The following is a 12605-nucleotide window of genomic DNA, read 5'->3' on the forward strand; positions in this document are numbered from 1 at the left end:
GTAGGAGATGTGAAGACTTGAAGTGATGATGTAACCATAGCAACGTAAGCTAAAGCCCCAGCTACAAGGAGAGGAAGAGGAGGTGGTTTGACTTGCGGGGGTGGTGGGGGGAGCTCTGGGCCCCTCTCAGATCTGTGCCCAGCGATAAGGATCCTGTTTATACCACACTTCCTGGCTTTGCTTTTCCTGAGCTAGCCTTGCGCATGCGAACTTGGCCTCTTCTGTAGCTCCTTGAACACTTTGGGGAGAAGCGTTTAAATGACACAAGTAAACATGTTGCTTTGGTACCAGAACCCAAGTGACACGGATCAAAGACTTTTCCAAAGAAAAGATTGCTACAAAGGATGTTGCAATTCATGACTGTATTTACATAATATTATAAATGGTAACACATTTGAGACCACTGAGGTGTAAACCTTTTATGATCCAACATACTGAATTTATCAACACAGAACCTATAATGTACAAAATAAATTAATAGGGAACCCAACAGAACATGTTATGTTGCAAATTTACTGCTACTTATAACATGCCTGTTTTACTAGGTTCAGATAAAATAGCAATATATATATATATATGTATTTTTTTTGGTGTAAGATGCAGATACATAATTTGTACCAATCTCACAGAATTAGTTTAATCCAAAATGAAAAACTTATTATATTTTCTATCAGATGCAACAGAAATTGTTTCAAAATAATCTCTCCCCGCTTCTCCTACTTATTTTCTCCCTAGCACCTAATACATTGTGTATGTATTTCTTCATCATTTGTCTGTCTCCCCATTAGATTGTAAGCTCCTTGAGGGCAAAGCCTCAGTCTGATTCAGTGCTATATGCCCAGAACCTAGAATCTGACATATAATAGGTACCCAATAAGTAAGTACTGAATGAATGAGTTTAAAACAGGCACACATTTAGCCAATATAAAAATTGATTTCTATAACTTCATTTCACACACTGGCCCTACATGATAGGCTAAAAACTTTGGTCCTTAGTTCACACCTGATTCTCTTCCCTGACTCTCTGTGGGATAAGCCAATGTCCTGGGGTTGCTCAGCCACTTGGTAATACTGGGTTTGGGCACCACGGCTGTTGCCACCCCTTGGTGTATCCCCAGGCTGGCTTTTCCCAGAGCACAGACTTGCACAGGTTGTGGGTGTGAAGCTGAAGCGAAGAAGTTAACACGGAGAAGGAAGGAGGAAAGAGGCTCATTCCAACATCCCCCTGAATTGCTGCGTGTGCCACTCCAGCTTCTTGGCCTCAGCCTGGAGGTGCTGCAGGGCGGCGGGGCTGGGATGCTGGAGTACGGCGTGCTTGGTGGCCAGCGCCAGGTCCTTGAGCAGGCTGCAGAGGCGGCTGCTGCCGCGCAAGATCTCGTTGCGCACGTCCCTCTCCTGGGTCTCCTGGCACAGCGTGTCCACCAGCTTCTGCCCGACCATGATGACTAGCTTGCTCTGCGCGATGAAGATCTCGGGGGGCTGGCCGTTGCCGAGACTGCTGTGCAACACGCCGATGGCTTTGAAGAGTGCCCCGAAATAGAGGCGGCAGTGTTCAGAAAGGCGGATTTTCTTCTCAGGATTCTGCTGACTCAAAGGTCGGGGGCAAAGGGAGCTAGGATTCTAGAGAAGAGAAAGGAAACAATGGATAAGAGAGAGATTCGATCGACAGGCTGTGGTTGTCTCTCTTTTCCTGTTTTTGCTCAATTTGCTAGACTTTTTGTAAGAAAAAGTACAGTTTTGTTTGGGAAGTCCCACAGTGCAACATTTGCCTAAGAAATTAATGTTAAGGTTTTCAAAGCACTGTTACATATAAATTATCTCTCAGGTATATAATTTTATATATTGCATTATATACATAAAATCATTCATATTAGATACATATAAAATCGTATTCAATCCTCTCTACAAACTGTTAGAAACCCATTCTAAGAAACTCGTTGACAATGACTAAATTTATAACTTAAAAAAAAATGCAGAAAACTTGATGGTGAGATTTAAAAATTTACTCAAAGAACAGGTTTTAAAGCATTTAAAAAACCCTTCCTAGTTCCAGTATCAGAGGTAAATCTGAATCCCCCAAATTTCCAGAAGAAATAAAAATATACTGACTTACCTGCTTTAAGATTAAAATATTTATCTTACTTGCTAATTAAAGTTTTATTTAAAGTTTACTTTCATGAATTTTATTTTCTGGAATGTGGAACCAAAGCCTGTTCACTGTTGAAAGATTCTCAGCATCAAACTTAGTGGAAATCCTACTCCAGGTAATAATCAAACACACTGCTATATTTAAATTGGATAACCAACAAGGACCTACTGTACAGCATGGGGAACTCTGCTCAATATTATATAACAACCTAAATAGGAAAAGAATTTGAAAAAGAATAGATACATGTATATGTATAACTGAATCACTTTGTATACACCTGAAACTAACACAACATTTTTATCAACTATACTCTAATATAAAATAAAAAGTTAAAAAAAAAAGCCCCTTTGTTAGGTTATAGGTGAGGAGACTGAGGCTTCCGGAAGAGAAGAGGCTGCCTAGGGTCACTCTACTAGCAAAATAAAGATCTGGAGCTCTTAGCCTAGTCAGCAAGTCTGAAACTCTCATTCTTTCTATTAAACTGTGCACTCTTATCAACCTACGGTCTTAAAACATCCAGCTCAGAAGCACTCAGACAGTGTTATAGTCTGACTGTGTCTCCCCAAAATTCATATCATGAAACTCTACCCCTCAGTGTGAAGTTATTGGGAGATGGGGCCTTTGGGAGGTGACCAGCATTAGATGAGATCATGTGGGTGGGGCCCCCAGGAATGGGGTTAGTGCTCTTCCAAGGGTTGCCCGAGAGCTTGCTTCCACCCTCTGCTCTCTGCCAGGTGAGGATACAATGAGAAGTGGGCAGTCTGCAGCCTGGAAGAGGGCTCTCACCAGAATCTGACCCTGCTAGCACCCTGGTCTTGGATTCCTAGCCTCTAGGACTGTGAGAAATACATTTCTACTGTTTATAAGCCACCCAGCCTATGGTACTTTATTGTAGCAGCACAAACAGATTAAGATAGACAGGTAAAGGGAAGAAAAGCCTGGGGTGTTGGTTGAGATGGACTCTCGGGGGGCAGGGAGCATGAGAAGGATGCATCAGAGGCTAGAAATGAGGAGCAACCATCTGGACATTGGAATGTTGGCATCTTGGCTTGGGAGTATTACCTGTAGGTAAACAAAAATGTACTATGATTTTTATTCTGGGCTGTTGGAAATCTCTAATTTTGGTTGTCACATTGACCAGGGAACACTACAGGCTACCAGTGGACAGGGGGCTAGGGATGCTGAACAGTCCATCCCACGCAGTGAAGAACTGCCCACCTGATGGTCAGTGGTCCCCCTGCCACCCCCACTGAGAAGCAGTCAGTCTAAAGCAGGGTTTTTCCAAGGGTGATCCTTGGACCTCCAGCACCTGGGAACTTGTTAGAAAAGAAAATTCTCAGGCCCTTCCCTAGACCTACTGAATCAGAAACTCTGGGGTGGGGTCTAGCCCTCTGGGTTTTAACAAGCGCTATAGGAAACTATGACACACTCTCAGGTTTTAGAACCACTGGTCCGAGGCATACTTCATGCTGAACAAAATAGCATGATTTTAGCAATCTGACAGGCCCCAAGTTTTGGGTTTGGGGTTTGCAGAACGAAGCATCAGGACGCCTGGGTTATTATCTTAGTTGGCCTCTGAGAAGGCGAACAATCTTGTCCACATCATTGGATATCTCTGTCCCTTCTCGCCCGTGCTGCCCTCCCCACCCCCCATCAGCCAGGAGGTTGAATGGGTTCATTGGTTCCCAGGCTTCAGTTATTCAAAGAAAGCCTTCACACATTACGCCCTTTCTACCTTCCTCTTAACTTCGGTCAGCTACATCCTTGTTTTTAAGTGATCAGCTGTTTTTACTTAAGTTAAAACTTTTAAAATTGGCAAATGGAAAACTACTATCCTTTGCCACTAATAGGAGGCAAGCAATGAAAAATAAGTACAATGATAACATTTTTGATTTAAAAAAAAGGAAGAAGATCAAATGTCTGAGAGGTGTTGAAGATACACAGGCCCCAAACCAAAATGTTTTTTCTGTTGTAATCAGAAACATTAAAAGGGAATGTCAAACAGATACACGCACAGAGGAAGATCAAGTGAAGACACAGGGAGAAGACAACCATGTACAAGCCAAGGAAAGACACCGCAGAAGAAACGAACCCTGATCTTGGATTTCTAGCCTCCGGAATTGTGAGAAAATGAATTTCTATTGTTTAAGCCAAAGGGGAAAAAATGTCAACAAGAATGTGAGTCCGTGTGACTTCATGCCATGTCAGTATCTCCTGTGATAAATTTGCAGAGCACCTAGAATTATTTCACTGATGGTTAAAGGACCATGTTCCACATTTTGGGGCTCATTGGACTTGCTCATCTCCAGGGTTCCTTCTATTATAAAAAAGGAAGAACCGTCACAAAACCAAGTCTCCTCCCATGTGGGTCAGGGCTGTAATGCTGAATTACTCACAGCAGGAAACATTTCTGGGGATAAAGCCTATTAGTCCATCAGAAGTATTGGAGAGTCAGCATCATCGCTTACCTGGGTTTCTAAGTCTTTGTTTTCATCCAACATTTGTTCCAAGATGGGTGTTTCTTTCTCTTCTAGGCTAGGCAACTCCTGAAACATAAAATCCCTTCAAATTACCAACTAGAATGGTCTTTATACTATTATATAGCTGTTTAAGTCCACTTTATAACTTGAGCATTCCTCATTATGTTTTTGTTGATGGTTCTACCTAGTAATGACTTTTTCCAACAAAGGAGACTTCAGCAGCCCGAGGGCTGAACTTTGCCTACCAACGTGGCCTAATATAATGACACACAATTTTATTGGGAAACGAAAAATAACCAAATTTCCAGCTTCTCTAGAGTGTGTTAAAGCTCTTGCACCTCCAGGCATGTCAGCAGAAAACCAAGACTGGGGCTGAAAGCACTGAGTTATCTCCGTGACACAGGCCCCAGGTTACCTGCTGCACTTCTTGCAACTTGTAATTCTCTCTCTTTTTCTTTTTTGGCTGCGTTGGGTCTTCCTTGCCACGTGTGGGCTTTCTCTAGCTGCAGCGAGCGGGGGCTACTCTTCGTTGCGGTGCACAGGCTTCTCATTGCGGTGGCTTGTTGCGGAGCACGGGCTCTTGGTGCGTGGGCTCTAGAGCGCAGGCTCAGTAGTTGCGGCGCACGGACTTAGCTGCTCTGAGGCATGTGGGATCTTCCCAGACCAGGGCTCGAACCCGTATCTCCTGCACTGGCAGGCTGATTCTTAACCACTGCGCCACCAGGGAAGCCCTGCAACTTGCAATTCTTGAACTAAGGGTCTCTTTCTATAGTGTCTAGACTCATGGAGCAAAGTATTCCTAAGAGTAACTAGAGTCTGGAGGCTGCTAGGACCATGCACAACTTGGAAGAGTGTTTACAGTTCCTCTTCTGTTTCTAAGAAACACACTGACAATGACTAAATTTACAACTGTGAAAAATGCAAAGAAACTTGATGATGAGATGAAAAATTCTGTTCAAAGAACAGGTTTCACAAGGTTTTCAAAATCCTTTCTAATCCTAGCATCAGAGGTAAGCCCAAAACCCCAATTTTTCAGAAGACATCCTGTCTGCCTTAATATTAAGATACATATCTTACTTCTTACTAAGAGCTCACCTAGAATTTTACTTCCATGAATTTTATTTTCTGGAAAATGGAACCCTTATCTCCCCAAAGACGATAAAACAGATTCTCATCATCTAACTTACTGGTGACCACTCCAGATAAAAATGGAAAGTCCCCTTATAGTATACCACTCTGAACTCACCTGTTCACAAACATCTGTCCTATTTTTCTTTAATAGTTCAGGAGGGTGTTTGCTTTCCCTTTGTTTCTGAAAAGAAGCATTCCTTTGGTATGATTCAATCTCCTTTTGGGGAAGCCAGATGGATTTTGCAAGCTTAAATTCTGCATTTGGGGTCAATTGCATGGGGTCTTCCTTTTCACAGTTCGGCTTGAAAAGGAGTCTCCCGTTGGCAATGACGAGGGAGGCGAACCTCTTGATGTCTTCTGGCACCATCCGCGCCGTCAGGACAAATCTCTCCAGGTCATCCAGGCTGTTTCGGACTTTGTTGGTCACAAGGACTTCCAGGGACCAATCGCAGCTCTCCAGACTTTCCTTTGTTTCAAGCAGGATTTGGTAGGAGTTGGAGATTGTCTGTAGCTGATCCCTAATTTTGGCCTGAAGTTTACTGTCGGTGAGGTTACAGGCGGTCCCACGGACGCCGCAGGCGAAATCCAGAAATTCTCTCAAGGATTCCTCTATGCGGTCGGCAGCCCTGCGGATCGCGTGGATATTGGCCTCCAGGTAGTCTCGGAACCTCCACTGCCTACTGACGAAGAGCAAGAGGCCCGCGACAGAGTTGTCCACCTTGTGCTGCAGAGCTGTGACTGTCTCTTTGGCCAAGTCCAGGTCCAAGGGGAGCTCTTTGGCTGACTCCTCCGAGAAGGAGCTAGAAGAGTGGCTAGACGTGGAGGAGCATGAGGAAAGGACGCTGGCTCTGCTGTCAGAACTGGAAACGGACAAGCCGTCTGGCTCAGGAGACGGCGATGCTGCCCGTCCGGAGAACCATGAGGAATTATGGTCCATGGAATTCTCCGAAGGCCCATCGGCTTTTCCCAGCTCTTTCTCAGCCTGAGGGACACTTAGCACTGCTTTAGGGATGTCGTAAATGTTCAGCCTGGTGTTCTTCTGTTCCACTCGGGAGATCAGAAAGCTTGCAGGGACCTTGTAGCTGACACCTTCATCCAAAGGGAATGCATCCCTGGGTGGTGGAAAGCTATGAGAAGGAATCTCTGGAAGGCTGAGTTTTTTCTGCATGGGCACATTTTTCTGCGGGTGTGGACTGAGGGTCCTTGCTCTGCTGTTCTGAGGGCTGTGAAAACTGGACATGTACTTGGGGAGAGCACGGTGCCCCGATTTTTCCACAAAGCTGCTTAGAGATGCGTTTCTTACATCAGCCTTTTCCGGAGACACTGGCGTGTCATAAATCCATTCGGATTTCTGAGGGCTTGGCAACGTGTTGCAGCTGCCTCTCCTTAAGGCAATGCTTGACATCAGCGGAACACTCTGCCCCTGTGAAAAACCACACAAAGTCACCCAGTTTAGGAGCAATAAAAAGACAGTATGAGCGACTCAGGTGACACATGTGTATTATACTGAGGACCCACCAAGTGCTTGGCACTGTGCTTCTTAAAAATCTGATCGACACTCCCCTACTCACGCTTCTTCTGTTGCTCCCCACTGCTGTTATCACTCAAGCCCTTCACAGTCGGGCTCCAACCTCCTTTTGAGCCTCCTTGCTCTCCGCTTCTGCCACCACCCTCCTTAAAGGTCCAGCTACCCTTGCTATTTACCTTCCCCTGAACACAGAATGCTCTCTTGAACCACTATATTTAATTTTACCCAAACTGGTTCCTCTGCTCTAAATGTCTTCCCAACCCCTTGCTTTCCGCCTAACAAACTCCTATGCATCCTTTGTGACACTGCTGAGTTGCCACCTTGGGCATAGGTACATTTATTTATACATGTGACAGAATCCAACGATAAACATGGATTACAGATTTCAAATTAAGGCACCTCCTTTTTATACAAATAAAAACCTACCTTGATGCAACATGTCTCCAAGGTATACAATAAGAAGAAGCATTTATCTAAAGTCTACTGAGCTCATGGGACTTCCCTGGTGGCGCAGTGGTTAAGAATTCACCTGCCAACGCAGGGGACACAGGTTCGAGCCCTGGTCCAGGAAGATCCCACATGCCACGGAGCGACTAAGCCCGTGCGCCACAACTACTGAGCCTGCGCTCTGGAGCCCGTGAGCCACAACTACTGAAGCCCAAGAGCCACAACTACTGAAGCCCACGCGCCTAGAGCCCGTGCTCTGCAACAATAGAAACCACCGCAATGAGAAGCCCGCGTACTGCAGCGAAGAGTAGCCCCCGCTCACCACAATTATAGAAAGCCCGCCCGCAGCAATAAATACCCAACACAGCCATAAATAAATAAGTAAATTAATTAATTAAAATAAATAAATAAAACAAAATAAAATAAAGTCTACTGAGCTCTTGCTCTGTGCCAAGCACTGTACTAGGTCTTTTGCAGGGATTATGTCAATTCTCACATAAGTTTGTAATAAGAAACGGAGGCATATAGAAGTTAAAGGATCTAAACCACGTAGCTTGTTCTGTTCCTGAATGCCATTGCAGTTACAAGTTTTGCCTCCAGTGAAGTAAGTTCTGCTGTGAGGGATTTGCATTCCTAATTTTTTTTTTTTCCTTTTGCAGTACGTGAGCCTCTCACTGTTGTGGCCTCTCCTGTTGCGGAGCACAGGCTCCGGACGCGCAGGCTCAGCGGCCATGGCTCATGGGCCCAGACGCTCCGCGGCATGTGGGATCTTCCCGGACCGGGGCACGAACCTGTGTCCCCTGCATCGGCAGGCAGACTCTCAACCACTGCGCCACCAGGGAAGCCCTGTATTCCTAATTTTGACCAAGCAAACATTTCCCAGAGGCCGTTCAGGTTTGCATAGCATCGGATCTCAGCGCCCGTCATACTTACGTTTGGTTGGCTGGCAGGGGGACCAAGTGCTGCTTTTTGGGGGCTGGGGAGGATGTCATATAGCTGCTGCTGCTTCCCTGGCTCCTGGGGAAAGACCACAAAGAAGGACAACATGAATTTTTCCCTCCTGATGGCTGCACATCACAAACTCTCTCCACTCCAGTGTTTCTTTTTTTTTCCAAATGAAAACACAAATCACTGAAGACTTGGGGGATTTCAGTCATGATGCTTTCATGGTGGAAGTGTGTGCTCTACTGGGTATATTTTCAACAATGGACTCTGTGCTTTAGAAAAGGTGACTTCTCGATCGAAGGTGGGGACAAACTATAGAGAGAATTAGCTGCAGCTGCAGTTAAAAATGGTAGTTCATTTCCTCTTGTTAGTTCACCTTAAGATTGAATTAAAGAAGAATAAATATAAGATTGGGACTTACTACGTCTTTTTCCTTTCTTGTTTTTCTCAGCAGAAATTTTCCTGTGCTTGTAAGTCATGTATTCATCCTGCAAATATTTACTGAGTGCCTACTAACGACTACACACTGAACCATATGACATATATACACCCAGTAATGAGCAAAAGACATGGCGCCTCTACAGATAATAGGCTTTTTTTTGGTGCAACAATTAGGAAATACATATTTTAGGATAAGAAAAACAGGTTCCATGTTCCAAAGCGAGGTGAGAGAGCACCAAAACAGGTTTTGCAAAGACAGAGAGAAAAAGCTGGAATTTGGAGAGGGGGTATCTTTGGAGCGAGCTGGGCTGTGAGTGTCCTGCTCTCCCCTTCTCAGTGGGGGGAGGAAAGGATGCTTTTCACTCCCTTCAGGCAAAGTGGAAAGTGCCCCACGGAATCTTCCGAGATTTGAGCTGTGCCACCTGAGCTTGGGGTCATAGTGCACAATGTCTAACTCTGCTTGAGAAAAGTTAAAGGTGAGAATCTTCTGACAAAGCACAGGGTGGTGGCTGGGCTGAGGGGTCTGTTCTCAGGGCGGGGACCAGGCGGAGCAAAGGGAAGCCCCTGCCTTGGCATAACATTTAAAGGTGCACCAACAAACTCAGTGTCTAAGGTAAATAATATTTTAATGCAATACACTTTAAAATCGCAATTGAAGTGAAAAAATCGTGATGAACAAAATATCAACATTTTGAATAAAGAAATGATCCACAGGGCCGGGACCAGGGCGAGGCAAGTGAAGTGAGTCTTGCAAATGTGTCTTTGTTTAAAACTTTGGGGGAGAAAGTGCCCCATTCTCCATACCCCACCCGCCCCCCAGTCCTGGCCCTGGGGTCCATTGCGGCTGAGGGAGCCCGTGCATTCTCTGTGGACCAGACGTGGGGTGCATGGGAGCTGGAGCCAGGCCTAGAGGGTGAGAGCATCTCAGGAGGGTGAGGCTGGAGATGACCGGCTGCCTGGAGCTCAGGGAGGAACCTTCAGCCACCGGCCAGAGGAGAAGCATCTGCCCACCCTGTGCAACTTGCAGGTAAGAGAGACCCAGCATGGGACTTCCCTGGTGGTCCAGTGATTAGGGCTCCAAATCCTCACTGCTGAGAGCCCAGGTTCAAACCCTGGTTGGGAACTAAGATCTCACAAGCCACGCAGCCAAAAAGAGAGAGAGAGAGAGAGAGAGAGAGAGAGAGAGAGATACCTGGCAATCGGGGGGAGGCGGGGAGGGGTTGGCACTCGCAAAAATGTCCCCGAAGAGAAAGAATCAGCCTGCAGTGCTCACTGCCTCCATGGGGTAACACTGCACCATCCCTCCCACAGAACCAGGCACGCGGGACCTTTCCACCTCTGCCCTGCCTCCCTGCTTCCCCTCAGCCCCGCAGGAGCCTGAGGTCACCCAGTGAGAAGGAACCCGAGGTGGGGAACTAGCAGAGAATCCAGCCAGCCCTCCGTCCCTGCAGCAGGAGCCCAGGCCCTGCAAACAAGCTGAGAGAGCACGAGCTTTCGCTTTAAATATAGTAGGAACTTCGGGTATTGCCTGCACTGAACATTAAATTCCTCCATTGAGACTAATTATTACCTGTGAGGGACCAGGAAGTCACAGAGAAGGCCTGAATTTTTATTTAGACTAGAGCAGTGGCCTTTAGCCCTGGCTGTGCTCCAGAACCATCTGGGAGCTTTAACATTACTGCTGCCCGGGGCCCACCCAGACCTCAAACATCAGCGCCCCTGGGTGTGGTTCCAGGATGCAGGCGTGGGTGAAGCACCCAGGCCATTCCGATGTGCATTGATGGGCAGGGGAGAACACAGCCACGGGGCAATTTTGATGGGCTGAGAAGCGAGTGAAGTTGTTTTCTGATTAAACGAAGCATGTCTTACAGAAGTGATGTACTAGTAACATTCAAATAAGTTTTAAAAAATCCCAAAACCTAAAATTTCCTCCCCCAGAGATAATCAATGTTAAGATAACCAATGATAATGTTAAGACTGTGATGTGGGACTTCCCTGGTGGCGCAATGGCTAAGAATCCACCTGCCAGTGCAGGGGACATGGGTTCGAGCCCTGGTCCAGGAAGATCCCACATGCCACGGAGCAGCTAAGCCCCTGCGCCACAACTACTGAAGCCCACACGCTCTAGGGCACATGTGCTGCAACTAATGAGCCCATGTGCTGCAACTACTGAAGCTCACGTGCCTAGAGCCTGTGCTCCGCAACAAGAGAAGCCCTCCTGTTCACTGCAACTAGAGAAGGACTGCGCACAGCAACGAAGACCCAACGCAGCCAAAAAACAACAAAAAAGATGTATATCCTTCATGATATTATTACTTTTAAAAAGTGCAGGGGGGTGGGGTCAAGATGGCAGTGTGGGAAGACACCAAGTTAGCGTCTCCCCACAACTAGGGCACCTGCCGGCTGCTGGTGTGGGACCCTGATGCCCAAGGAGACGGGAGGAACCCCCAAGTGAACTGGTAGGACATGGGAGGACTGAGCGGGGAGAAGAAATGGGGGCCAGACAGGATTGGTGCCCCTGAGGCTGGGGAGACCAGGGGAGGCAGGCAGGAGGGCCTCTCCAGGAAGAGCGGGAGGGGAGTGAACGGTGATTACCCCTCCCACTGGGGCCGGGGAGCCTGCTGAGCTCCGCGGCTGGTAGCCGCCCCGCCAAAGCCCCCTCAAGGCTGCGTGGGTCCCGGGGGCAGAGGAGGGAGGCCAGGGAGATCAAGAAAGGCAGGCAGGAGGGGCCCTCCGGGAGGAGAGGGAGAGGAGCGGAGGGCGATTGCCCTGCCTACTTGAGCCCAGGAAGCCTGCTGAGTTCCCAGGTGAGGTCCCCCGCCCTCTGAGACCAGGGGTGGGAGGCACGCCTGGGCCCCTTCTGTTCCTTGAGCCTAAGCCCCACCCCCCACAGCCCTCAGGGCCTTTTCCAGCCCTGTGGGTCCTGAGCATAGGCCCCGCCCTCCACAGCCAAGGCCTTCCCCCCCCTTTTTTTTTCTTTTTCCTTTCCTTTTTTTTTCTTTTCCCTCATCCTCTTTTTTACTATTGTGGTAGTGATGTACCTTCCAGTTGCTGATTCATGTATATTTTTATTTTTATGTTCTTTCTAATATATCTGTTAGTTTCCTAGTCTAATTTTATTTTTTACTATGTTATTGTTCTTTTTTTTTTTTTTGCCACCCCATGTGGCTTGGGGGATCTTGATTCATGTACTGGGGGTGGGGCAGAAGTTACTGCGGTGGGAGCTCCAAGTCCAAACCACTGGACTAACAGAGAACCTCAGACCCCAGGAAATATTCATCAGAGTAAAGTCTCACGGAGGTCCTCATCTCAGCACCAAGACCGAGCTCTACCCAACAGCCTACAAACTCCAGTGTTGGAAGCCTCAGGCCAAACAACCAGTATGAAAGGAACACAATCCCACTCATAAAAAATTTAAAAAAAATTTTTTAAATGAGACGGCAAAAAAATATGTGACAGATGAAGGAGCAAGGTAAAAACCTAC

General features: G+C 46.9%; 1 protein-coding gene across 3 annotated transcripts in view; it reads right to left on the reverse strand.

Annotated features, from left to right (window-relative positions):
- Window positions 1-347: 347 nt before the first annotated feature.
- CASS4 (Cas scaffold protein family member 4) overlaps window positions 348-12605 on the reverse strand; it is a 49238-nt gene continuing 36980 nt past the window's right edge. For all 3 annotated transcript variants that reach the window (XM_033410325.2, XM_049700047.1, XM_033410324.2), the window contains 4 exons: window positions 8669-8752; window positions 5876-7183; window positions 4618-4695; window positions 348-1620 (listed from right to left, as the gene is read on the reverse strand). In XM_033410325.2, coding sequence (XP_033266216.1) covers window positions 1210-1620; window positions 4618-4695; window positions 5876-7183; window positions 8669-8752 — 1881 coding nt within the window. In that variant the 3' untranslated portion in view covers window positions 348-1209. The remainder of the gene's footprint in view (window positions 1621-4617; window positions 4696-5875; window positions 7184-8668; window positions 8753-12605) is intronic.

This window comes from Orcinus orca, chromosome 16 (assembly GCF_937001465.1).
Source record: "Orcinus orca chromosome 16, mOrcOrc1.1, whole genome shotgun sequence".
Classification (NCBI taxonomy): Eukaryota; Metazoa; Chordata; class Mammalia; order Artiodactyla; family Delphinidae; genus Orcinus; species Orcinus orca.